Below are 27,363 nucleotides of genomic sequence, written 5' to 3'. Positions count from 1 at the left end.
GGTCTGGTGCCACACAGTCCCAGAAGAGCTCTGGGAGGAATTCTACCTCAAGGAGGAAGAATTTTTCTTTTGAGGTGCCCATTGCTCAGGGGGAATGTGCTTGCTACTGCCTCCCTGCATAGGGTGCATGGTACTGCCCTAACTATGTGCATTGGCCCCCTTTGAGATGCACCAAGGAAGTCGTCTTTGAGTCTGTTTTATGTTCCTACATCTGTGTAAGAGCCAGGCACGATCTGGCCCTTAGCACTTGCTCCGCCCTTACTTGGGCAACATTGACTTCAGTGGAAGTTTCTTCTGAGTCATGAATTAAAAAATTATGAGTAAAGACTTGGATTTGACCTAGTATTTTTTTTTCTGCTCTATCCTGCCATTTATTTCAGCACAAACTCCCAATGGCTTTCATGGGAGTTCCATGCATGGCTAAAGGAGGCCGGAGATTCTGCTGCAGTTTTGAGGAAAGTAACAGTTAGGACCAATACTGTTCTGTTGTCAAGTGATTTCCTGTTATATCTTAGGGTATTATACTAATCACTGTTTTTAATCAGTGCTGACAATTTTTCCCTTATACTGTTACTTAGATTTTGGCTGTTTTAACATTGTGGATTTCCTATATACATTATAAAACACTAACTTTACATGCAGTTTGTGTTTAAAAAAAATCACTCAGAACTTGTTTAAATGGGACAGTAGTTTTAGGCACACTTTTGGAGGTCACACTGTTTTTAATCAGTAAAGCAAACCAGTGTTTAAAATAAAAAGTGACTGAGTTATGTTAATTAGAATACAGGCTACTGCCTAGATGAGCTTTTATGTAGTAATTTTTATCACCAAGCACTTCAACTGCACAAGAAAGTAGACTTTGTGTGAATGGTTAGCACAGTTGGCATCATAGACAGATTCCATGAATAGACAATAGACCACAATAGCTTGGAGCTGCCATTAAGAAACAAAGGAAATGTGACATTAAAAAACCTGTTTAACATTAAAGGGATATTGTCAACTGAAATCTGGCTCCAGATTAAAATTTTGTCAAAACAAGCTTTTATAAAACCAAAGACAAATGGAAATGTTCTTCAAATGATGCTAATAAATATAAATTCTGATTTAAAACAATTGTTTTTAAACCAATAGTCTGTGCCCTGCAATTTTTGAAACCCAAATACTGCAGATTAAGAAGCTGAAACTTAACCATATAAAGAACAGTGAAACAAACTTTGTTGGTTTTCACTGTCCCACCTGAGAGACATACAAAAGGAAACAAGCAGTGTCAAGCATGTTGTATTTTAAACATTGACTTCTCACAGTGTAGGGTTGGATAGTGCAAACCTTACCACTGGTGAGTACTCACTAATATGAGTGGTCTTGTTGACTTCAGTGAGACATCTTGTATGAGTCAGTACTCACCAACCTAAGTAATGAATGCACAAGCTAGCCCTTAAAGTGCCATTATTAATATGGGCAAAAAAAAATTATTTGTTCACAACATGAGTTTGATTCAACAATATATAAGGTTGTGACAGACCTAAGGAGGAGTGAAAATTCAAAGTTAAGACTGATGTTCCATCCATAATACATCCTGTGGGGGTGGGATAGGGTGTACAGTATGGGGAATTGATCAGCCTTGATATTGATCAGTTGGAATCATGCACCCCGGGCCCTCAAAAGTTCTGGAACCTAAGTTGCTTATTGAAAGAAATTGTATTTACAGAAGTCAACTTTCCTTCAAAAGCTAACAGTGTTTGGGCCCCACTTATGGGAGGACTATAGAGCAGTCCTGTGGATCACCATTTGGTGGGTCTTAGAGTTACTCCTCTTATTTACCTCAGGACTCTTCAGGTCAGGTTTGATGTCTGTGGAAGAAATGTGTGAACCACACAGGTTTCCACATGTATAAATTCTATTAACTGAACTAAACTATGCAAAAACATAAAATAAGTACAAACAAATAAAATTTAAAGGAAGGAGGTTAATATCAAATTAATCTAATGATTATGTTGATTAAATCATATCAAATAAACCAACAGTTCTCTCTGAGCTCTACATAAACAAGACTGCTGCCTTCCCAAATTATTATCAGTCCCCTAAATAGCAAGCATTCTCAATCTCAGTGGATACATTCATGTCCTAGTCACACAGCTGATACAGGGAGCTCCCAAGCTGAAGTTAATGCTCTGGTGCCAGTTTAGGCAGCCTGCCCAAATAATTACTCTACTAAGAAGACTGGAAAAGAAAAGCAAACCAAAAAGGTTGCTATTTATGCAGGATGGTTGGGGTTGTCCCAATTCTTTTTTGGTTTAATTCAGCTTTAGGAAGCTGGTACATGGTTGAAAAGATTAGCTGGTGGTTTTCTTGGCTTAGATGTTTTAATTTCAACAGACTTGCTGACTTACTAGAGGTTCCTTCCTTGTAAATGTCAAATCTCCAGTGTTTCGTGCTGCTGGACTCCTGCCCCTTGGTGGCTAGCTAGGAGGACATAGGAAACACTGGCTTCTTGGTCAGTCATAGTGGCATTCATGTCTCGAGGCCAGCAGCTAATGGCAGCAGCCATTGCAGTCAAGCAAGCTAACAAGCAAAGGCTTTTCTTTGGTATTTTAAGATGTTGACCTGCCTGGTTCCTCCCTCTTGGAACATCTCCTCAGGATCTCTTGGTGAATTGGAATGGGGGATTCTGAGGTCAGTGACATCACCCAATGGGATTTAATTGTCACCTTTCTGTAAATGGAAGAACTTCCTCCTTTTGCATAATTTTGGGCTTGGAGAATTCTCCGATTCAGAAATGTTTCCAGTCAGTCAGCAGGTCTGTAGGTATTTGAGATTGTCTGAGGTCATGGGTCAGTCCATAGACATTATCGCAACCATCCCACAAAAGCCCTGACTAAAATGTAATTTAAAAATGCAAGGCAAGTAGAAAGAATTCTATTGACTTCAGTGGACTTTGGGTCAGGACTCTGACTCCAGGTCCTTGTTCAAACCAAACAGAACCTCCCAAAGCTCATGCCTTTCTTCTTTTTGCTGCCATCAGGAAGACGCTATATCATCTTAAATTTTTAATGTTTCGAAGGCTTTTGGGGCCATCACAACTTTCCTACCTTGCATGCAGCGAGGTAGAGTGCACCTTCTTTCATGATCAGTGGGTTTAGTGTCCACCGCCTAACTCTAGTCTTCTGAGTCAATCACGCCGCAAAAAAAGCATGCTTAGGATGTACACAGTCTTTTGCATTTGGGTTGCCATGAAGGTCTCATTTCACATTTACAGCTGCTGTTTGGAACTCTTCTATACAATACCTGGGCTAGAATGGAAATGTTCTTTCTTGTCACGGAATTCTATAAAAATAACCACTAATATTTTTACTAAAATCCCTGTACTTGATCCTACAAAGTGCCCCTTTCCAGAGATATTGATCCTACTGCTGCTTTTACTCTTAACATCAAAACTGAAGACCTTTATGTTTCCCTGCTTGGAATCATTGACTGGACAATGCGTGTTATCTTGTTACTGCTTAAACATCTTTTGAATGTGTCATGAGCTATATTGGTATGATGATATGCTATGGAAACTCAGTGTGAAGCCAAATCCTGAAATTCTTACTCGTATTCACTGAAAATTTAGTTAGAACTTCAGGATTTGTTACTTTTGAATGTGCTGCCCATTTTTTCCATTTGTGTAGCAATTTTAAGATTACGTATGCATTGTTTTGAGTGTTAATTGTCAGTGCAATCTGCAGATTTATAAGGCCCTTTTCCTGCAGCTACTCCTGTTTGAAGTCCATGGCAGCTCTGAGTGTAAATGGATTGATTTTCAGAATTGGGCCTGAAAGAACAACCATTTTGGGTTTTTTAACCATCTCCTGTGCAATCTAAGACATGGCAAAGCCATGTGTACTAGCTCACCAGTCCCATGTAATTCCTGTATTTTTCTTTTTTTTTGATTCTGCAATTTTGGGGCCAGATTCTTCGTTCCCAGCTAGAATAACACAGCTGAACATGAAGAAATTGCTGGTGTAAACAAGGGGAGTGTCTGGCTCTTTATTAGTATGCAGGTTTTCAAAATTTCAGTCATAGACCCGAACTCTGGACAGGCTATGCATGTGTTTCTATACATCTTTGGAAGGTTCATGTTTTAGAATATTCAGTATGGTTTCTTACTGGTGTTTCCAAAAATTGTCAAAAGAGGATCCAAAGTCAGTGTTTAGATTCCCTGTTGTATGTCACTGGTTCTGCTGTATAGCACTAGGGGAGACAGCTCACTGACTTGAATGGGTCATTTTAGTAATGATGACTGTATGTACCACCAAACTCCCATGCATTAAAAAGTAGAGAGGAATATTTTACTTTGGAAGAGTGCCTTTGAGAAGTAAGACAAATGATGGAAACTATTTTTTTTCAGAATTCTATGTAAAACCATCCCTTTTCCCAAAATGGGGAAATATCATTTTGCTTTCAACTTGAACAAATAATATAAAACTTAGCAGTTAAGCTACTGTTAACCTTTTTATCTCAGATGTAGTTCAAAGTATTTAAATGGCTTTGGTACTCATGTGGGAATGTAAATTAGCTTTTGGCTTGGTTTGCTCTAATTGAAATCAGTTTGTGGTTTTTAAGTTCCTACCCTGCTTGACAGATGATATCATTTCCTATGTTTTTTCTAATCCCCTCTGTTTTTCTAAGATTGTATAAAGCTAAGTTGAACTACACATTTTAAAGTAACTATACACCTTTTTCTGACCTACTTAGGATGCTGTCCAAAAACCTTCACTTAGACACTTACTCTGAATATTTTCAGATATTTTCACTTTTTGTTGAGGAATGTTGTTACTATTTTTGTTGCCTAAAGTACTTCCATAGCAAAGCAAAGATGTATCACAACTATTAGAAACATGGGAAATATAAATTCTAGTTTTAACCTCATTCAATTTAAACATTAACAGTCTGTGTTTATATTGATGGATCTATTATAGAGTGGTAGTATGTACCAGTGGCAACAATAGCTACAAGTATTATTTCTCCTTAAAAACAACAAAAACCCAACAACCATCTCACTTGCATCTTTGTGGATCTTAAATTGCCAAGGGGTCTAAGGAGCTTTGCTGCAGCAAACTTTCAGTGGTGATTTGCCATCTGTCAGTAACATGCAGTGGTTGCTTGCGCAGTCTCTTTTCCTCAGTCCTTCTGAGCATTTCAGACAACGTAGTAGGTATCCTGTGCTCTGTGCCAATCTACCAAAACGTTAATCTGACAGTAATCCTATCTGGGGAGGAGCCTTTCATGTGGTTCCTGTTAAGAAGGAAACCATTTCCTGGCTACATATGCAGAATGTCTGCCTCAATTGGAATCTATTAGACAGTGGGAACTGTGAGGAGAATGAAATCACAAGGTCTCTCCGCTTCCATGCAAATGAAGTGCCTGATATTTAAGTGGTTCCTGACATCTTAGTTGAATAACATATTTGTCCTTATTATCAGAAAAGTGTAGTGCAGGCTTTTCAGCTTTATTGGCATAAGAGGTAGATTGCATGTTAACCATTCGTAAACGGCAAATGCGTAGGTTTCGGGGAGCATGAAATACAGCTACCCTTCCTTTGTTAACAGATGGGGGAGCACTTCCCCCTTCTCTGGCCTTGGGGAGCACTGCTGCCCTAAACTCCTCCTCCACACCACACCCCCCAGCACATCAACCATCAGCACCTTTGTCTGGTGATGTAAAGACCCTACATCGACAAGTCAGAGAATTTGCACTGCAGTTCCACCTTCTCCCACTAGAGGGCCTAATGTTGCAGGTCCCCTTCCTGGTCTGCATGTGTTAACAGGAGCAGGGGTCTTGCTGGCTCCCCACATGAGCCTATTCCTCCATTGCACTGATGCTAAGCACTGATGCTACTGCCTGGTAGTGTCTGCCAACATCTTTGCTTTCCCTTTTCTGCTGGCCTAGTTTCACCACTGTAAACTGGGGCTGTATCCTGTAGCCCTCACTTGTGTGTGAAATTCTAGTTAGTTCAATGAATAGGAGCTGGAGATTGTACCCTCGTTTGTTTCTGGCAGTGTTTTGAGTCCCTTAATACTGAAACTTAATATTGTTTTCTCTTCCACTTTCTACATACCAGAGACCTAATCCTAAAGGATGCTAAGCACCCTCTATTTCTAATGACGCCCTTGATGCTCAGCTCTTCACAGAATGAAACCCTAAAATAATCATTGAGCCATTTAGCTATTCCTGACTATTTTGCTAACTTGTGAAAAATTATTATTTTTCTTTCAAGTACAACACTGCAACATCAGGTGTATGAATGGAGGTAGCTGCAGTGATGACCATTGTCTCTGCCAGAAAGGATATACAGGAACACATTGTGGACAACGTAAGTAACCAATATTTACATATCTAGACTGTAAAGGTACACAATATTGAGAGAGACTGATCAGTCACAATTCAAATCTAACTCTCTGCTAACACTGGACTCGCTCTTGGTGAACTACAGTGGAATTTTACAGGAACACACGTGACTTTGAATTAAGTGCCAAGTGAATTCTTTCTGATCAGAACTATTAAAATAAACATCAAATAAATTCATAATAATTGGATATAACCTGATCCTTACGCTAGCAAAATTTGCATTGGCCTCCAGGGGTTTACACATTGCAGCAGTAGGCCCTAAATTTCAGTATTATCAGGGGATTCAGTTTCCATACAGTAGAGTTTCTCAAGGATTTTTTTAACATAGTAACTTTATGTAATATGTGTATTTTTAAATATAGAATTACGTAGTGTACCTGATAACCAGATTGTTCATTTTGGCATTAGTTAAGGTTGCTTGACATAGTTACTCTCCTTGACCAACGTATTTTGCATTGAATTACATATCTCTTCTTAGCTGTTGTGTTCAGACTGGAGCTATACTAACTAGGCAATACAAATAACTGGGAATGCCTTTAATGTAAGTGCTGCTCTGTTAAAGAAGTGCATAATTGATCTAGGCAGCCCTATGTGAGATCTCTGTAATGGATGACAAGAGTCCTTTGCTTCTTTTAGACAGGATATTTGCTAGGTTTAGTGAGATCCTGTATAAACCCACCTCTTCTCCTCTGTAACAACCAGGAACATTGCAGTCATGGGAGAGTCTCCACCAGCATTTCAGACTCCACTGTTTGAAGAATACCAAAGGCTGATGCTAATTGTGTCTTTCCCATCAGGGCTGCAACAGTTCTAATAAACTCAAAGATCACTTTTGAATCCAGTGCTGTCATATTGCTTTAGTCCTACAAAGAAAATTTATTTAAATACAGACAAAAACATTTCTTCCTTGGGTAAGAACTAGTGGGGCCAGAATTTCATCATAGGAATTTGAAGGGGAGGGAGAACTTTGTTATGAATGAGTAGGTGTAATCAATGTGTGTGGTTTGGATGTGAAATAGCAAGTAGGTAAGGGAAGACGGTCTTGCAAAGTGTATTTATAGATGTTTCCTTCAGTAGAGTCAGGGTCACTAAGACAGATATTGCTTAAACGGAGTCACCTCAGAGAGCAAACCCTGTGGGGCTGCTCCATTTGGAAGAGATCAGTTGCCTTTTCAATTGGTACTGCGAAAACAAATTATATGTAAAATCCAGTAGGTTTGTTTCATGTGAATATTACATTTACTGAATTACCTTTGACAACTGGAACTATGCTTTTGGACTTTCATGTCAGGAGAAGTGGGTTCTATATCTCATGACATGTCATATGAGGCTGCAAGACCTGGTGTTCCTCTGTTTGGATCCAAACAATGAAACATGAATAGCTGATATCTTTTTTTGACTATCCTGTCTGATACCATGATTTACTGGTTGTCGACAAGAAACCCTGGGACATTTAATCATATTTCTGATAGGTCTGAGTGAACAAATCAGTCTGTTAATTTGTTCCTGGACTATACAAAGGCATGGACAGAACTTGGAGGATTTGGAGATAATGTGTTTTCCCAGCCCTAATCTGTTTACTCTCTAGTAATTAAACGTTACTTAAATTAATGCCGAATGTAAAGGATGTTTGAAACTAGCACAATTAGACTGTACCATAAAGGGGAAACACCAGAAGCCCAGAGGGATTTTGATTTTTAAGGTGTTTGCAATATATGCCCTTGGAAAAATTAATATTCTTCACTCAGTTTAGTCTGTGAAGTTGTGTAAAAACTGAAATTTAGACTTACAGGATCTATTTTTCAATTACTTTTTATCTAAATTAAAGTAAAATATCCATTCTCATTAGAGTCCCCGTTTTCACCATTTTTCCCGAAGCTGGTAAAATGTCTATTATGAAAGTATGTCAATTAAGATTATTTTTTGCTCCCCTTCACTTGCAGCTGTCTGTGAAAATGGGTGCCTTAATGGAGGGAGATGTGTGGCTCCAAACCGATGTGCTTGTACATATGGCTTCACTGGACCTCAGTGTGAAAGAGGTATGTGCTCTAGATCACGAACACTGGTGTATGTGTTCGCATTCTAGTGAAACTGGTTTAATGGTTATTTATTATAATTGTAAATTGAGAATACTGATGATGTGACACAACTTAGACTGTAGAATTTTATTATTGACAATGATTAATGTAAATAAGATTCTTCTTGAAGAATAGTATGCAAATTCTTTATTGAAAGCAAAACTTCAGTCCGAGAGAATTGTGAAGGTTTTATATGCATTCATGCAAAATTATGGAATAAGACTAGTTTATGGATGTAATCTCTAGGGATGGATGATCTATTGATGGATGGAATCCTTACCTTTTGTATAGGACTAACAGTTCAATCTCTTATTTTCTTAACTTTCCATTCTATGTGCCTGGTTGATGGCATGGTCCTATAGTCCTTATGCAGCCCAATGATAGATTTTTGCAAGTCTTATTTTATTTTTCTGTTGCAAAGCTCCCCACTTAATTACTGTTGCAGGGGATGTAGAGATGTCACATTTCCCCCACAACTGAATGAGACTTATTTTAACTTTTAGACTGAAAATAAATATTCAGTGTTATAGAAATATGTAAGTTTGATTTTAAAAATAGGACCCAGAACAAAAGACATATGAAATTAATTAAGGCATATGTTTTGTTCCATTTGTGATGCTCATGAAAACATCTAGATCCAAGAGCTGTCAAATGAAAGCATCAAGACATATTTTTACATAAGCGTTAGCTCTGTGTTTAAATTATGAGAATAGCTCTGTTATTTTCAGATCAATCACACTGATGTATTTAATTAACGATGATAAGCAGCATCCTGGCTCTTTTTATGCTTTGTTTTTTGGCAAGATTTACTCAGTTCTTTACATCTTATATGAATTTGTTGTTACTGATTTGAAACTTTTTGCTTAAGAATATCCATAGCAACAAACACAGCTGTTTCAGAGGAAAACACAGCCATACCAACTGCCTTATCTGCTATACTGGGTTGTTTCAAGGAAATTAAATCAGTTTAATGGCTCACTGGAGACAGAGGCCAGGCATCATTGTTTTATTGTAATCCTCATGTTGAACTCTTTGTAGTCTTGAAAATAACGTTTGTTTAAATTTGATTAAATGGTCTATTAATTTGCTGCTTTTGAAAATTCATCTAGATCACCCATAAGTTAGAAGTTATTATATGCTCAATAATATTAAAGAAACACGTATTAAAGGTATTACAGAGCTCATTTTGGGCCTGACCCTGAGAGATATTGATCATCCAAAACTCCCCTAGACATCAGTGAATGTTCTGGGTGTTTGAACCTTCAAGTTTGGGCCCTTGAATTGTGGCTGGCTCTCCTATACAGGCAGAATAGGTGGTTACCTAAAGGCTAAAGCAGCTGTGTATTAGAGGCGGCAAAATATATGGTTGTTTATTCTGTCTTTGGTTACGAGGTGGGAAGTAGTAGGTATTTCCTACTTTGCTTAGGGGGAGAGAGAGAACTACAATTGGCATTAAGAAAAGTCTTGCATACAGTTCACTTGGGTATGGTTTTGCTCTTATGATCAAAGCTGCTGGTGAAATATTTCTGCACACTGTGGGGTGCACCATATAAATCCTCTGTTTGGTTTTTTGCCATCAATATTTTAAACTGGAGATTTCTGGAGGTTTTTTTTAGGGAGAATGATACTGATATTAAAGAAGCTATAGTGTCTGATTCTGTGGGGAGTCTACAATGTATGCATCTTGCATTTTCCCATGGCACCCTCTGCATATACACTACACGAGCTTAAATTCTACCCGAGCTTAGAGGTGTAACTTGAATCCCCTTGCACATCAAATCTGAATTTGACCCACTGAGTGTGAAGGAATCTAGGTTGGTGCAGATGGCCAAGAGGCTATAAGACACAAGTGTAGCAAGAAAAACAACTAACAGCTGGAAGATATATGAATATGTAGGCTAAAGAAGGAGTGCCCTTCTCTAATTTACTCTTTCTTATGCCTTCTTCCATCTCCTCAGAGTATTAATTATGTGCCACTGTAAACTCCATAGATTGGCTGTACAACCATGTTTAGCTGCTTCTTGACATATAACCCACAGCATCTTACTTACCACCTCTGCATTTGACCATTACCATTGTGGTCTAGATTTTCAAACTTAATGTGCACAAATAGGGTTTGCACAGGTCCTGATCTGTGCTTGTGCAATGGGCAGTTCCTGCAATTACTTGGATAAATTGGCCCTGTATGTCATGTGGGGATGGTACAGATTATAGGTGCCGTTCAAGTGAGGTGGGGAGGAGTGTGAGGAGTCAAAAAGCGCTAAAGGATCTGAGATTAAAGATTTCTAAATCTGAAGGAAATAAAATAGTCTTAGTGTTTGCATTGTACTCAGGAGTACTGAACATTACTCGACAGGGACTATTCATAGAGCCTTGCAGACAGAGCTTGTTACTGCAGCCACTGAGATCAAGCTTTGCTTTTGGTGAGGCTCCGCCCAGTGCAGGATCTGAGGAGGGAGAGAACAGTGGTGGCTGTATGCCACCTTTATGCCCCCTGCTCCTGGGGCTGCCAGGGGCCAGTTTAATTCCCAGCACGTGTTAGAGCAGTGGTCGGCTGCTCAAGTGTGTGTCTAGCATTAACAGCTTGCAAACCATTACACCAGGTGGGGGTTGTTGGAGCCAAGCAGTGTTCTGGCTATGCCCCACGTTCCCAGCCACACTCCCTATATAAGGATGAAAGAGGGGCCAGAGAGCTGGCTAAGCCAACCTTTATGCCATTGTGGAATCTTGGGCAGGCAACTGAGCCACCTCCACACTACTTGGTGCCAGTGGACTGGAGCAAAGCAGCCGCAGCATGGGTCAGGGCCTGGCCTGGTATCTTCAATCTGTATGCCTTTTCCATCAGGCATTTTCTTAGCATATGTGTTTGATTCCATAATTATCAGAAAAAAGAGAGAATGGTGATTAACACAGCCTAATTGTTCTTGGTGATGATTATTGCAAAGCTGAGGCCAAATGATATGGCCCACTGGGGATCTTCGAAGTTTGAGTTCTTTCATACATGCTGCATGTATTTCATCCCTGCAGCCTCTGTACCTAACTGAGCTAATATATTCCTGTCCACCAGAAAGGGCGGGGTTCCAGATCCCTGAGTCAGACTACCTCATCAGAAAAACTCCACTCTGAAGGGAGCATTTTGAGTATAAGCTAATGCCGACCTTAGCTGGAATAACTTGCCTTGTTCACCATCTGCACCTGTGTTGTCGCTAGGGAGTTGTCTGGCACTCTGGCTGCATGTGATTTTACACATCTGTCAGTTGAATCAGAGATCCAAATGCACAATCTAGCATCAGGAACATGATGTAGATTTTTGACTCTCCCTGGAGGACTTATTAGATGTATATGGATGGATGTGATCCAATGAGTGGAGTACAGTGAAATGCATATTGTGTAAAGTAAAACAGTATCTATTTTCTTCCGACCAAACCTGACATGTCAAAGGGGAAGCACCTTTATCTAAGCATGAGTAAAATGAGAACTACATGTGGCTGCATTCTTTTAAAACTTCTCAATTTTGGAGTGAGCAAAATAGACCCAGTTTTCTTGTTTGACAGTACCATTTCTAGCTAAACGGAATGGGAGATGGAGTTGCCGGGTTTTGTGGTATATGCCTTGCACATCATACGTGTGTGGCTGTGGTTTGACTTCTGGATTGTGCCAATGGTCTAGATCATGTATTATGGCTCCAAATTATACAGTGCTTCTGTCTACAAACATTAATCATTACAGTCAAAAAGCATGTTTGTGGCATGCCTTTTAGTTCATGTATGTCACAAGCCAAAGAATCCTGCAACCCTTACTACATGATGTTGCCGTGTATAGCATTCTTATACAGTGTATTGTTGAACAATTAATACATTGTTTGGAAGCATCCTAATAATCTGAGGTGGAAAACTATGAAAAGGCTCTATTGTTGTAGCAAAGATTGTGTCTGTTTTTTAGATCCCAAGGTATGCAACATGGTCTTGCCCCTAATATTATGCTGTTTTAAATAGAATTTCTGTTACATATATTTTGGTCCATATATGTAACCTGAGACAAGCTGTTATCTGAGTAAAATGCTGGCCATGTGCTTGCTAAATGAAGATCTACAAGCCCTTCCCAGAGGCCAGCTCCTTCAAGCACCGAGCCAAGCAAATCAAAGGGCCTATTACAATAGAAATCCTGCTGCCATGATAGCGCAGTGAGATCTGCCGAAATCTGTGGCGTGAGTACTTTTGACTTGGAAGGGGCAGCATCTGGCCCTGGATGATTAGAGCATACAAATTACATTTTGTATGGATCAGTGGAAGCCTTCCTGACATAAAATACTATAAACAAGGCCAAAAGGAATGTTGTTTACTTACTACTTTGCTGGAGATCTTCAGCACATTGTGGGAGGGTATGTTATGCCACCAATGACGTATATTCTCTTAGAGACTGATTTATTTGATGGCTATGGCATGATTGCATTAGTCATATACCTGTATCGATAACTCCTAAGCTGTTGAGTACAGTATTTGGCTCCTTTCCAGAGCAGGGGAAGCCTACTGGGCGTAGTGCCAAGTATATGCAGATGCATCATTATGAATAAAACTGACTTGGTATTTCTTTGTGATAATGTGTATTGGAAAGATGGACATGGCATAAATTAAACAATGAAAGGGTAATGGAATTGGAAAAGTTTCCTAAAAGAATTTAAGACAGATTTAAGATGTATTAACTAGGCGGGAGAATATTTTATGGAGCCTAGCTTGGTTGAAAGGATTTCAGCTTTTAGGGCTCCATCCTACAAGGTGCTGAGTGCTCTGGCCCTGATCCAATGAAGTACTTCAACATGTGCTGAACTTTAAACTCAAGAGACTCATGTGCTTGCAGTTAAGCATGTGCTTAAGTGCTTTGCTGGATAAGCGCCCAAGTGCTCAAAGCCCTTAAGCACATGCTTAACTTTGAGCGTATTTGAGTCTCTCAGGATCAAGTTCTTAATGAAAATAAATTCCAAATAATAGATTAATAAACCAAAAATCAGATTTCCTTCTGCCACTCAAAATATCACAACAAATCGTGCACTTTATGAACAAAAAAGTTCAGTTCAGAAAAAACAGTACAAACTTAATGATCAGAAATCCCCTATAATCCAAAATAGGTTCAGACCCTCTACTGCCTGCTAATTACATTGAAAGCTCCCTCGATTTTCTGAACGTATCACTCTCCCCTGTTACAGTCAGATAATTGTACTTTAATAGGGTGAACTGTATATAATGTACAATTGATGCTGTACATGGTTGCTGTACTTGCACTGCAAAAATGACTTGAAAAACATGCTTTTGCTACTTAGACCCATTTGGAGAAACATAGTAGAAGCTCTTAGAACATGATTCGGCCCTGTTTATTTGTTCAAGTCCTTGTGGCAACATAAAGGGCCCAATCCTGCAGCTTACTGGCTTTTTGGCATTGGCTTCAATGGAGTAGGATTGGGCCCAAGGTAGTTCAAATATTATTTAAAATATATCGTGTTTTTTTTCTGTACTCTGAATATGAGCCAATGAATTCTTTTTCTGCATACCAAGTCATTCCTGTACTGCTATCTTCATGCAGGGATTTTTGCATGATTTTTAATTATGTTTGGCCATTATTAAAAGTTCCCAAATTGAATGCCCTATGTAAAATTATCTTTCCCAGAAATCCTCTATGCGAGTGCGAACACTAACTGTGCTCAAACCAGGCCTTAGTGCTATGCATATTTTTTTTCTTTCTAAATATTACAACTGGTAGAATATGTTTTTACAGCAAGGACACTGCACCCCTTAGTGTGCCCCCGTCTCTGGTATTTAGTCTAAATGGAAAGTAAATAACAAAGTGTAGATAGCAGTAAAAGTATGTTCTCAAAGCCCTACGTCGCATTTAAAGTAGTGGTGCAGCATATGGTCGCTGGCAAACATTTGAATAAACTTGATTTTTGTAGCTGGCTTCCAAGAAACACATCTGTTGACATAGACATGTAATTTCTGCAGCCCAGTAACGTTAATGCATGTATGGTATTATAGCAGCACACTCTAACACAGCTGTAGTTGAAGGCCTGTAATAACTGTTGCTATTGTAGACCCTTATTTATAACTTAATTATGAAAATTTGCTCCAGGCTGAAATTCAGTCGATTCAGTCTCAGCCTTGGAGTGACTTTTTTTTTCCTTTAAAATATTTTGAACACATTTTGTAACTCTGTATTATAAAATATTTTCAATTTTAAAACCCAGTTTGCAGCTCTTCTTTCCAAATGAGCTAGTGCTTTGGAGTATTTTTGTGCATGAAAGAGAGTGAGCTACATGGATAATCCACTTGAGTTTTTCTCTTCTGGAATGGAGGTTGTAGCTTAATCCTGTGGACAATAGTCCACATTACACAATTAACTCACCCAATTTAAGATGCTTTAAAATACACAACAGTATAATCAATGGATCTCTAGGCCTGAAGTTGATAAATTCAGCTTAAAACTCTGAGCTATTTAAAGCAACAAATGTAGCAAGGATTTTGAGTAAGCAATAACACACTTCAGATGGGGTAGTTGTACTAGGCATTGGTAATTCCTGAGTGGGGAAAGGACTTGACCATTGTTCTGTTCCTTGCATATATGTATCTGATATCTAACTAGCCATATATTGTTGCTTATTCTATACCTTGTGAATCGCCAGATATTAAATAGCATCTTTAAAAAGTGCTTATTAAGAGATATACATAAAGCTGATCGGTTTCAGAGTAACAGCCGTGTTAGTCTGTATTCGCAAAAAGAAAAGGAGTACTTGTGGCACCTTAGAGACTAACCAATTTATTTGATGTTGCAGTTTGCAGTTGCAGTCTGCTGCAGTTTCCACGGTATGCATCCGATGAAGTGAGCTGTAGCTCACGAAAGCTCATGCTCAAATAAATTGGTTAGTCTCTAAGGTGCCACAAGTACTCCTTTTCTTATAAAGCTGATCATGATACATATGCTTCAGTGCAGAGGGACTTAGGGCTTCTGGGAGGAGCTTAATTCTTCATGCATAGTGTCAGGCGTTTTTAAATTCTCGTTGAATTCAAGGCTCTGTTTGGAGAAGGGAAACTATCACACACACTCCAGTTCAACCCTACAACAAAAATCAACCAAACAACCCTCCACCAAATCAACAGGAATTCCTGTGTTTTTTCACAAATGCCACAATAAAGTGTACAAAGATTTTCATTATAAAAACCTCTACCTTATCTACAGGCTGTTAAGGCCAGTGATCTCTAGATATGCAATGATGTACTGGGTTTTAGGTTTTGGGGTTTTTTAAAATTGTTTTGGTAGAGGTGTGCAAAAATTCAAGTGAAAATCAAGGTTTCCACATTGTGTTCAGTGTAGAAAAGATGGGACCCATCATCAGCAATTAACTGTATCAATTTAGGCAGACAGACGTCATAAATTGCAATATAGATATTTTAAAAATAATAATGGATTGAAATAATTCTTGGAGTTTTGTTACCCAAATTATGATCCTAATCCTGCAAAGATTGAGCACTTTACCAGTTCCTTTGGGGTACGTGTGTGGGTGACTCATAATTATTACTTAAGGATTGGATTCTGCTTTCATTGATGGCTATGACAAAACTCCCATTGACTTCTGTTGTACATGATCTGGCCCTTAGTATCTAAGAAGCCTTGTGTACAAGGACATAATTACATCAATGGGTTCTGCTGAGATTATATACAAGAAGGGAAGTCCATGCCTGCTTGACTGTAGGTTTTCACATTAGTACTGATATGACTTACATACACAGTGCAGATAGGTGAAGAACGTAACTTCCCTGAAGAGCTTGCACTGCTAGATTTGCACTCTGTGAAGTCCTGTAGGAATTTGGAGGAATCTGTATAGAAGTGTATTGTGTTATGAAGATCAGATTGTTTCATGCACTGAAGGAACTGAAGGAATGACTGTTCTTTGCTTTTGAGCTGTCTCCATACAGATACATCTCTGGCCTCCATGATGAGCATGAACATTCATTCATCTGTATTTTGACTTTTTACCAATGTTACAAATATAGTCCCCAGTTACCTACATTTCAGGTACCTCTCAGCTTACTGCTCAGTACATATTTCCTAGAATATACAATAGCCGAGAAAAAGGAATTTCTGTAGGAGCTTTGGCTGGAGAGGTGTTTGGCTTCCTAAATGATAGCTCCTGGGGTTAAAATAATAAAAAGAATGAATAAATGAGACCAAGAACCTATTTAACTATGCATGCAGCCATTTATGGAGAAAAATGTTCGTTCTGCTCTGGGCCTTTGTGTTTTGATATAAGAAAGCACAAGTACCTAGAATCACTTGATTTGTTGCTGTGAAAACAAATATTTTCTTTGTGAATCACCAAGAAATTTTATGTGAATATTTTCCATTCATACTTCCCCTTTCCCCTTTATTGAGCCGTTAGGCTGCAAGTTTTGTTACAACTGCAACAGAAAGAGACAGAGTAGTGAAATTCCAATGCATATGATCTCCAAATAGTTGAGTATATGAGGGTGGTTTTCTTTTGTTTGTTTTTTAAATAAATGATCTGAAACTTGAATAATGATCAGTTCTAATAAAGGAAAGAGACCCTCGTCGGAAACATCATAGCTCATATTTGATGCAAGGATAAACTGACAAGGGCATTTTCAAATAGAACAATTGTGTGTAGGTCAGCTGCAAAATGGGGGTTATCTGTAATGAAGACAGATCTTAAGCAAAGGTTGTCAGAATGGTCAGTGCAACTATCCTGTCATATCCCCTTGCAACAAAGTTGATTAATGTTTTCCCTATCAAAGTCAATGCTTTTGTACAGTAAATATTGCATTTCGAAATAATTTCCTAATTTAATTTCAGCATAAAAATTGCAAAAGAAGATAGGAAATAACTACTTAAGAACCGTTACAACAGCCACATTCACACTTGTAGTTAGCCTTGGGAAATTCAGGAATAATGACTGAGTGGATTTTATATTTTTCAGTGACAGCATGTACTGTTTGGCACTCTGGAGCAATGCTGTAGGAAAAGAAAAGAGGCCTAAATAAGGTCTGAAAAGGAAAGAGCCCTAAGAGAAAGATCTGTCTCCAAACTCTGCTCTGCTATAAAATAAAGAGCTAGTTTTACACTCCTTAACCAGACAAAACTCCTGTTGAGATTAATAGGCATTTTACTTGAGTAAAGAAAGCAGGGTTGAGTATTTCTCTTCGTAAAAAGGTTTTAATGCCTAAGGATTGGGGGAAGTAACCAATAAACCTCTACAATTGTTAAAAAATGAACACCACTAGAAGTCTTAAAATTACATATTTATTTTAAAACAAATATCCATAACTCTTTAACTGAACTTTGGGCAACAGAGATCAGCAAAATTCAATTATAAATATCAATAGCCACAGACAGTATAGGACAGTTAAGTTACTCATCTAGCCAGCTCATTTACTGATTGTCATTCAAGTCCTAATACAATATATTGTACTTCTAACGTAAAGATTTATCATAGGGCTCTCCCGTGCATCCATTTGCCACCTGTGGGGTTTTGCACTAGAGCAGGGTTTCTCAAACTTCATTGCACTGTGATCCCCTTCTGACAACCAAAATTACTACATGATCCCGGGAAAGGGGACCAAAGCCTGAGTCCCAACCGCCCTGGGGGGTGCCAAAGCTTGAGGGCTTCAGCCCTGGGCAGTGAGGCTCAGACTTTGGCTTCAGCCTCAAGCCCCAGCAAGTCTAACGCCAGCCTTGGCGACCCCATTAAAATAAAGTCATGACCCACTTTGGAGTCCCAATCCACAGTTTGTTCTCTCTGCCCTAGAGAGAACATTCCTGTGCTGTAGCAGTGCTCCAGTTCTCCACAGTTTACTCTGAAAATCACATTTCTCATTTATTCTCTTTTTAAATTTTCTTTTAATATATTTATTTTAAGTGCACATAGTGGTTAGGAAACAGCTGGATAGAGACTTATGGAGACTAAAATCCTCTCTCCGCAGCAAAGCTACAATACAGGACTCAAGCAGTGCAGGATTTCTTCACATCACGATGCCAGTACCTCAGCTGTAACACATTTACAGCAGCTGAGAATTTAGGGTAAGAATTTCAAAAGCACCTAAGTGACTAAGTCACATTTTCAAAAGTGATGTAGGCACCTAGGCTCCTATGTCCCACTGAAATTCAGTGAGATTTAGACTCTGAATTGCATAAGCCACTTTTGAAAATGAGCTTTAGGCTCCTGAGTCATTTAGGTGCTTTTGAAAGTTTGATCCCCAGTTTTAATTGGTGGTATAACTTTTACCATTAACACATATAATAATCCTTACCTTATTTTTAGTTCATGTTCTTATTTTATGGTTCAGCTTATGATGATGACAACAGTAGCAATAGTGATCCCTAGCACAAGCATTTCATCTCAGATGATGGGCATTTGGACTAAAGGGCTTTACCGCCAACCAGTCATTAATGAAGAGGCAAAGCCCTACCCAAATGGGTTTTGCCTTTTTACTGTTTAAAATATGCTACTTATAAATATTGTATTTCTGTGTCAGTCTTACAATCTGCCCTTAGTAAAGGGCAGCATATAGCTCATAGATTTAATGAGTCTAAAGCCTGAAGGGACCATTGGATCTTCTACGCTGACCTCCTGCGTATCACAGGCCATTATATTTTACCCAATTACTGTGTACGGAGCCCAATAACTTATGTTTAGCTATAGCATGTCTTCCACAAAAACATCCAGTCTTGATCTGAAGACTTTGGACTTTCCTCAGTAGTTTGTTCCAATGGTTAATCACCCTAATTAAAAATCTGAGCCTTATTCCTAATTTGAATTTATCTGGCTGTCGTGTGCAGCCATTGGTTCTTATTCTGCCTTTCTCTGCTAGATTAAATAGTCCTTAAATATGTTGTTTTTCTCCCTGTGAATATCTTTATACACTGTAATCAAGTCACCTCTCAGTCTTAAGTTTTTGGGTTTTTTTTTTTTTTTGATAAGCTACACAGCTGGAGCTCTGTAAGTCTCTCACTGTATGGAATTTCCTCCTGGCCTCGAATCATTTTTGTGACTCTTTTCTGCATCCTCTCCAGTTTTTCAAGAGCCTTATAAAATGTGAGCACTGGAATGGGACACAGTATTGCAGTATCGGTCTCGCCAAGGCCGTGTACATAGGTATAATCACTTCCCCACTCCTACTTGCTCATTTCCTGTGTATACACCAAAGGGTCACAAAAGCTCTTCTTGTGACAGCACCACAATGGGAGCTCATGTTGAATTGCTCATTCAGTATCACCCTGAAATCCTTTTCAGAGTCACTGCTTTACAGTACACAGCCCCCCCCCCCCCTCCCATTGCGTAGATTCATAGATACTAAGGTCAGAAGGGACCATTATGATCATCTAGTCTGACCTCCTGCACAACTCAGGCCACAGAATCTAACCCACCCACTCCTGCGAAAAACCTCACCTATGTCTGAGCTATTGAAGTCCTCAAATCATGGTTTAAAGACTTAAAGGAGGAGAGAATCCTCCAGCAAGTGACCCGTGCCCCATGCTACAGAGGAAGGTGAAAAACCTCCAGGGCCTCTTCCAATCTGCCCTGAAGGAAAATTCCTTCCTGACCCCAAATATGGCCATCAGCTAAACCCTGAGCACATGGGCAAGATTCACCAGCCAGATGCTACAAAAAATTCTTTCCTGGGTAACTCAGATCCCACCCCCTCTAACATCCCATCACAGGCCATTGGGCCTATTTACCATGAATATTTAAAGATTAATTAATTAGGTGTGGCCTGCATTCCTTGTTGCTAGATGTATGTGTAACCCACTAAACTTTGATTACAGAAGTACCCACTCTAATTCCATTTTACTGTAGGAATAGTGAGCGGGTTCAGTCTGGTTTCACAGCAGAGCTCCCACCTGTGGATGATAACATATAAGATAAATAAGCAAATTTGGACAGTCGTGGATGCTCCAGTTTGGAATAAAGACACCACAGTGTAGCAAAGCTGCTCACAGTAAAACAAATCTTTAAGTTTATAAGAGGACGCTTTGAGGGTTTACTTAAGACTCCTCAGAAATCTAAACAAAACTTATTGTTGCAGCAGTACAGCAAATACTGCACATAGAGCCCTGTGTAGATACAAAATTTGTATCCACATCTGATCCGCAATTCACAAACATGGTCCGTGGATATTAAGTGGGTATCCGCAGATTTACAGGGCTCTAACTACGCAAACAAAAAATAGTAGTATCAGGCATACCGATATTGTCCATACCAAAACGGTACATAGGCCACAAATCCTAGGCATTTAAAATATGCACTAAAAATTTGGCATTAATGTGCCCACACTGTCCTGAGCTGAACAAGCAGCATGAGCCTAATTCTGTAAATAGGCTGGTATCCTCTTCCTTGTGATTATCTTCTTGCTGCAATTAGTAAAAGCAGCCCTGTGAGCATCACCCCTCAGGCACAGAGATTTTCACCTTCCCTCTGGTATGGCTGTCTCCCTCTGGATCCAGCACTAAAGAGTTTGATGCCTTTTTAGAGTGGAATTGGTTCCCATCCTTGGGGATACCTTACTAACCATTCTTCAAGGGTTTGTGACCTTTTTCCTTTGTTTACCAGCTAGTCCCATAGTAGCTGGAGTCAGGAGAGAGCTGGTCCACTCTTCTGGCAGGCTCCCTTCCCCATCCTTCCCCCCAGCCCCCCGCAAATGACTTCTCCTATTCAAACATGCGACAGAAGCATGGGTTACATATACCTTTGCATTTGGCTGTCTTAAAATACAACTTGCTTGAATGGGCCCAGCTTACCGAGCAATCCAGGTTGCTCTGTATGACTGCCCTGTTCTCATTATTGACCATTCTGCTAATCTTTGAGTCATCCGTAAATGCTATCAGCCATGATTTTTATCCTGAGCTGACCCAGGAGCAGAGCAGGAATTGAACTGTGAATGAAGGAGCAACAATACAGTCCTTGCTTCCCCCTTACTTGGAGGGGAGGGAATAAGCTACTCCAGCCCCACTCTGCACCAGTTCAGCTGTGCTGGCTGGTGCACTGAGAGGAGTATAGCCAAGGCTCCACCCACTTCCAATTCCTGTCTGCATGGGAAGGGGAGTATCAGCCTGGCACTGCTACACTCAGCCTGAGCTGCTGCCCACTTCCTACCGGCAGGAGCAGGTTGGCAGCTCGGGTGACATTCTGGCACTGCAGGAATAGTAGTGAGTTCAACAGGAAGGTAAGAAATGGCATCGCAACCCTTTATTTTAGTTTATTTAATATATTTCCTGTTTTTGCCAGGGTGTCCACCTGCAGAGCTCTGAACTTCAGTCAGTCTCAGTGTCACCATCCTTCCCAGAACTCCTTCCTTATCTCCGCTTGCCCATGCTAGCTTCATTTAATGTATTAGCTGGTAAGCTTTGTGCAAGGCCAGGGGAGTTGCTGTCATTTCTTCCGAAAACCGAGCACAGAATAAAAATGTGTCTGCAGGTCTCTAGGGTGATGCCGATCCCAGGGATGTGATGACTTTTTTTTTATTTTTATATAAATTTTGAAAAGTGTATGGCACCTGGAAGAATACTGGAGAGAAAGCATTATTTCAAAATAATACTTTGGCTTTGAGAACCTGACACAAATGTGCATTTGCCTATAATTTGTGACCTAACTAATGGCATCAGTGGAACACTTTAACAGTCCAAGAAAGATGTAGTGCCCACATTGCCAGTGTGTTCATAATCCAGAATGTTTTGAGTTCTCTGTTGTGCATGTGCTGTGCTATCCAGTGAGTGGAGCAATGATTAATTGAGTGCTGTGAAGGGAAAGCACATGTTATGCTGACAATACCTAATGAACTTGCCTAATAAAATCTTGAATATGGAACAGCTAGTTTTAAAAAATTCAAGCTGACAAAGTTACAATGGTTGATGGGGGAGGGGGAAACCTGCTTTCCGACTGATGTGTAGGGGATGTAGTCTTAGGGCCTATTGGCATCAGTGAGATTTACACCTGTAAACTTCCCATTTGTGGTGCCATTGATTTTACTTTTGAGCCATATATTTTGGGGATCTTTGATAAACCAATGTATTAGAACAGCGTTACTCAAACTGGGGTCTGTGGATCCCCAGGGGTCTGCAAGGGTACACTAGGGGGTCCACTGGCCCCACTGATCAACTCCTTTCCCTTCCTACCAGGGCCTCCTGCATGCTGGGAAACAGTTGTTCAGCAGCATGTAGGAGACGCTGGGAAGGAGGGGAGAAGCGGGGATCGGGTGCCCTCGGGGGAGGGGGTGGAAAGAGGCGGGGAAGAGGAGGGGCAGGAGTGGAGCGGAGGCGGGAAGAAGTGGGTGGGGCCTGGGGGATGAGGGTGGAGTGAGGGTGGGGCCTGGGGCTGAGTGGGAGGGGTGGAGGGGTCCACGACAAATTTTAAATCAATATAGGGGTCCTTGGGTTGCTAAAATTTGAGAACTGCTGTATTAGAGCATAAGAACATTAGAATGGCTATGCTGGCTCAGACCAATGGCCAATTTAGCTCAGTATCCAATCTTCCGACAGTGGCTGGTGCCAGGTGCTTCAGAGGGAATGAACAGAACAGGGCATATATCAAGTGATCCATCCCTTGTTGTCCAGTCCCAGCTTCTGGCAATCAGAGGCATAGGGACACCCAGAGCATGGGGTTGCCTTCCTGACCATCTTGGTTAGTAGCCGTTGATGGACTGATTCTCCATGAACTTATCTAATTATTTGTTTTAACCTAGTTATACTTTTGGCCTTCTCAACATCCCCTGGCAATGAGTTCCACAGGTTGACTGTGCATTGTGTGAAGAACTACTTCCTTATGTTAGTTTTAAACCTGTTGCCTATTAATTTAATTGGGTGACTCCAGGTTCTTGTATTATGTGAAGGAGTAAATAACATTTCCTTATTCACTTTCTCCAAATTATTAATGATTTATAGACCTGTATCATATCCCCTCTTAGTTATTTCTTTTCTAAGATGACTGGCCCCAGTCTTTTTAATCTCTCCTTATATGGAAGATGTTCCATATCTTAATCATTTTGTTGCCCTTCTCTGTACTTTTTCCAATTCTAATATATTTTTTTGAGATGGTGAAACCAGAACTGCACTCAGTATTCAAGGTGTGGATGTACCATGGATTTATATAGTGGCATTATGATATTTTGTGTCCTATTATCAATCGCTTTGCTAATGGTTCTTAATATTCTGTTAGCTTTTTTTGACTGTCACTGCACATTGAGAGAACTACCCAGAATGACTCCAAGATCTTTCTTGAGTGGTAACAGCTAATTTAGACCCCAGTGTTTTATATGTATAGTTGGGATTACATTTTCCAGTGTGCATTACTTTGCGCTGTAAAGCCAACCACATTGTTGTGTTTAGAGACTGGTCATAGGATAATAATAGGTCAGGATTGGGGCAGGGTATCTGTGGAACTTATCTTGGTAACTGAGGACTACAGTTAACACTTTTTCATGTTTTCCTTTGATGCAACAGCTGAGAGGTATAGAAGGAGTAGTCTCCTTGGGTGCTGTGGGCCTGGGAAGATCATTCCATACATGTTTGTTTTGTGGCCTGATATTGGAAGTCAGTTGAAATGGGACCCCAGGTTGAGCACAGGTGTCTGTGGCAATCATTGTCAGCAATTGATGAAGCTGAACCAGTGCTGAACATAATTAGCTACAAGCGCAGACATGACCAACCACAATCAGCATCATTTCAGGAACCCTGGTTAAAACTTTCTCTGCCAAGTTGGTGTTTGGCTCTGACTCATTGGGTGGTGGAAGGAGTATTTACCAAAAGGTGAAGGAGTGAATTAAACTAAACCGAATTAAAGTCTTGTTAATTCTAAGTGAGAGTGTCCACAGGTCTTTAATGCCGTTTAACTAATCCACACATTTAATTAATTCAGATTAATTTTCCTGAGTGTCCCCATCTATAGAAATCCTAAAAAGGAGGTTGGAATCTTATCTGAAATCAGTGCTCCTTGATACTAGGTAGAACAAGAAAAGAGCTTTCCTAAATTGTCTGACTAGATGCCCAGAGGGCAGCTCCTGCATAGGGTCACCAGATGTCCTGATTTTTTATAGGGACAGTCCCGATATTTGGGGCTTATTTGGCTCCTATTACCCCCTACCCCCGTCCCGATTTTTCACACTTGCTGTCTGGTCACCCTACTCTTGCACGATGAGACAGACTGTGTGAGTGAGCTTTGGTGACAAAGACAGGCCAGGAATCATTCTGGCCTAATTAGAGTAATTCTGAAGTGATTTTCCTATGTGAATGAAGTGTTTCTCTTCTCTTAAGAGCACAATTCCCATTATTGTTCATACTCATCCTGTAGCTGAGAAGAACTTGGGTGTCTTTATTTTTCTCACCTTGTGACCATTATTATAAGGAATAGCAATGTGTTGAAGAAATCAGACTAACACAACTGCCTTCTAGTTATTATATCCACAGAGAGGGAATAGAAAACTAAGGGTCATGTGGTAAAGTAAACAAATACAGAGTTACCTGCTAAAGACCTGTTTTCATGCTATGGACAGATTTTAGATTAGAAGGAGACAGTTGAGACAACATTGCCATACCACTGTAACTTGTTTGCTGCTCTGTGAGGGTAGGCTGTATCTGCAGAGCTGTGTGCAAATGTAACAGTTTTGCAGCACACACACAGAAAGACAGTTTGGAGTCCTCCCTTTACCTGGATTTGCTGGGCTGGTGTCTCCTTACTGTGGTTCTTGGCTGGCGTGAGCAATTGATATCATGTAATCACTGTAAAGCCAATGGGAAAGTAGTCGGCCTTTCATTTTCATTTCTAACATTCTTCAGTCGGGAAGAGAGTGTTGGATGCAGGCCAATGACGTGCAAGAAACTGTGTGTTAGAGAAGCCAACAAGCCAGGAAAGACTCACTTTTCATTCTTTACTTGATGTTTACCTTGGTTTTGGAGCCTGTACTCCTTCTCAACACCAGACTTACTGGCATTATTTGAGGTCTGTCTTTCTGCTATTGTGTAGTTACAGTCTATGTGTTTGTATGTTTGGGGCTTTATCCTCATCTGGGCCAAGCTCCCCCTTGATACAGCTGAGGGAGGAGAGGCAAAGGGGGCTCTAAGTCACATTTACATCTCTCTCTATCTCCGGGATGTTCAGGGTCCAGAGATGGCACTGATATAAGCTAGAGCAGCCAGAAGGGCCAGTGTTCACATGGGAAAGAAGAAAAATTGAACTGGGTCAGGGTGTTAAGAAAGAACAAAGAAGGGTGGGAACTTTAATTTTTCTTAAGAGCCAGAAGAACCAGAGCAGCCTCTCAAATGTTTACTTTGTGTTATTTGTTGACCGAATCTCTGCTGTATACAATCAGTTTCTCACTATTATTGGCTGAACATTCCTATGCTACTTGTTCATCCCTATGAGAGGACCTCCTGCTTGCAATCTGAGGGGGAGAGAACCTCATCTCACCTTTGCCTTGTGCCCGACAACTCAAGGAACAAGCTTGTGGTAGATGGAGCAAGACATCAAGCAATACAGGTGAAAAGCTGATTTGTTGGTTGAGATTTAAGATACCAGTATGATGTTGAAGATGTGCATCTGTAACGGTGCTGGTTCTGGTGGGACCCAACTGAGAGTGCCAATTCAGGACAAATTGCTTAAAGTAGGGCAGTTACAGCCCAAGGCTGGGGTTCCTTTGCATACGAAGCCAAACCAAACCAGCCAAACAGGGAAGACCTTGGTTTTACCCCGCTGGCTAACAACAAGTCACACAAGCAATTCCCTTAGACACTCCAGTTTCCCAGTATCACCACCAGTGCCAGTAAGTGGAGTGCTTACCTGGGCAGCTCCAGTTTGGTGCGAGGGGTGGGGGTGGGAATGGGAATGGGAATGTGGGGGGTGCAAGAGTCAGGACATGGGGTATGGGGGGGCTGGGTATGGGGGGTGCAGGAGTCAGGGCAGAGGGCTGGGGGCATGTGAGGGGGTGCAAGAGTCAGGGCAAGAGCTGTGGGGGGACTGTGTGTGTGTGGAGGTGCTGGAGTCAGGGCTGGGGTCATGGGGGGTGCAGGGGTCAGGGCAGGAGGCTGGGTGTGTGTGAGGGGGGTGCAGGGGTCAGGGCAGAGGGCTGGGAGGGTGTGTGGGGGGGTGCAGGGGTCAGGGCAGAGGGCTGGGAGGATGTGTGGGGAGGTGCAGGGGTGGTCCCAGCCCCCTGCCCTGAGCGGCTCACAGCAGGGGCTGGAGGGGATATGCCCTGATTCCACCCCCCCATCCCCACCTCCTCTCTGCCTCCTCCCCGGAGCAGCAGCGAGCACTTTGTGGCTCTGCTTCTCCCTCTCCCTCCCTCGCAAGGGCCAGGGCCATCAGCTGATCGGGGCAGGGAGGGAGAGGAGGAGGGGCAGGAACCCAGCAAAGAGGTTGGGGGGCGGAGGGGAGCTTGCCTGCTCTGCAGCAGCAGCCGGCAGGACCAAGCTTCTTCACCCTGCCCAGGGGGAGGGGAGGGGGGCGGAGAAGAGCGGGCCGGGGCGGGCAGGATTTTTAATGGCACGCTGCTGCCTGCCCGGATCCCGGCCTGGGTTCAGCAGCAGGCTGAGTGGGGCTGGTGGCTGGGACTCGGCAGGCAGCAGCGTGCCATTAAAAATCAGCTCGCGTGCCGTCTTTGGCATGCGTGCCATAGGTTGCTGACCCCTGGTATGGCTGATGGCCCTTAATGGGCCGTCAAGCAGGCTACGCAGAGCTGACACCAACTTGTCTGAGGTATCACCCGAAGCATAGCACTAGTTTGAAATACAGACAGTACAGCGCAGAGGTGGGCAAATTATGGCCCACGGGCCACACACGGGACTCTCCTGCCCAGCTCCTGGGCTCCTGCCCCGGGAGGCTCGCCCCCGGCCCCTCCCCTGCTGTCTCCCC

General features: G+C 41.2%; 1 protein-coding gene across 1 annotated transcript in view; it reads left to right on the top strand.

The window, feature by feature from the left end:
- FBN1 (fibrillin 1) overlaps window positions 1-27,363 on the top strand; it is a 217,390-nt gene that overhangs the window by 23,084 nt on the left and 166,943 nt on the right. The window contains exons 4-5 of the mRNA XM_077829074.1: window positions 6,257-6,352; window positions 8,331-8,426. Coding sequence (XP_077685200.1) covers window positions 6,257-6,352; window positions 8,331-8,426 — 192 coding nt within the window. The remainder of the gene's footprint in view (window positions 1-6,256; window positions 6,353-8,330; window positions 8,427-27,363) is intronic.

Source organism: Eretmochelys imbricata, chromosome 10 (genome assembly GCF_965152235.1).
Source record: "Eretmochelys imbricata isolate rEreImb1 chromosome 10, rEreImb1.hap1, whole genome shotgun sequence".
In the NCBI taxonomy this organism is placed as follows: domain Eukaryota; kingdom Metazoa; phylum Chordata; order Testudines; family Cheloniidae; genus Eretmochelys; species Eretmochelys imbricata.
Note: the sequence above shows the minus strand (reverse complement) of the source record. Positions and strands in the feature narration are given on the sequence as shown.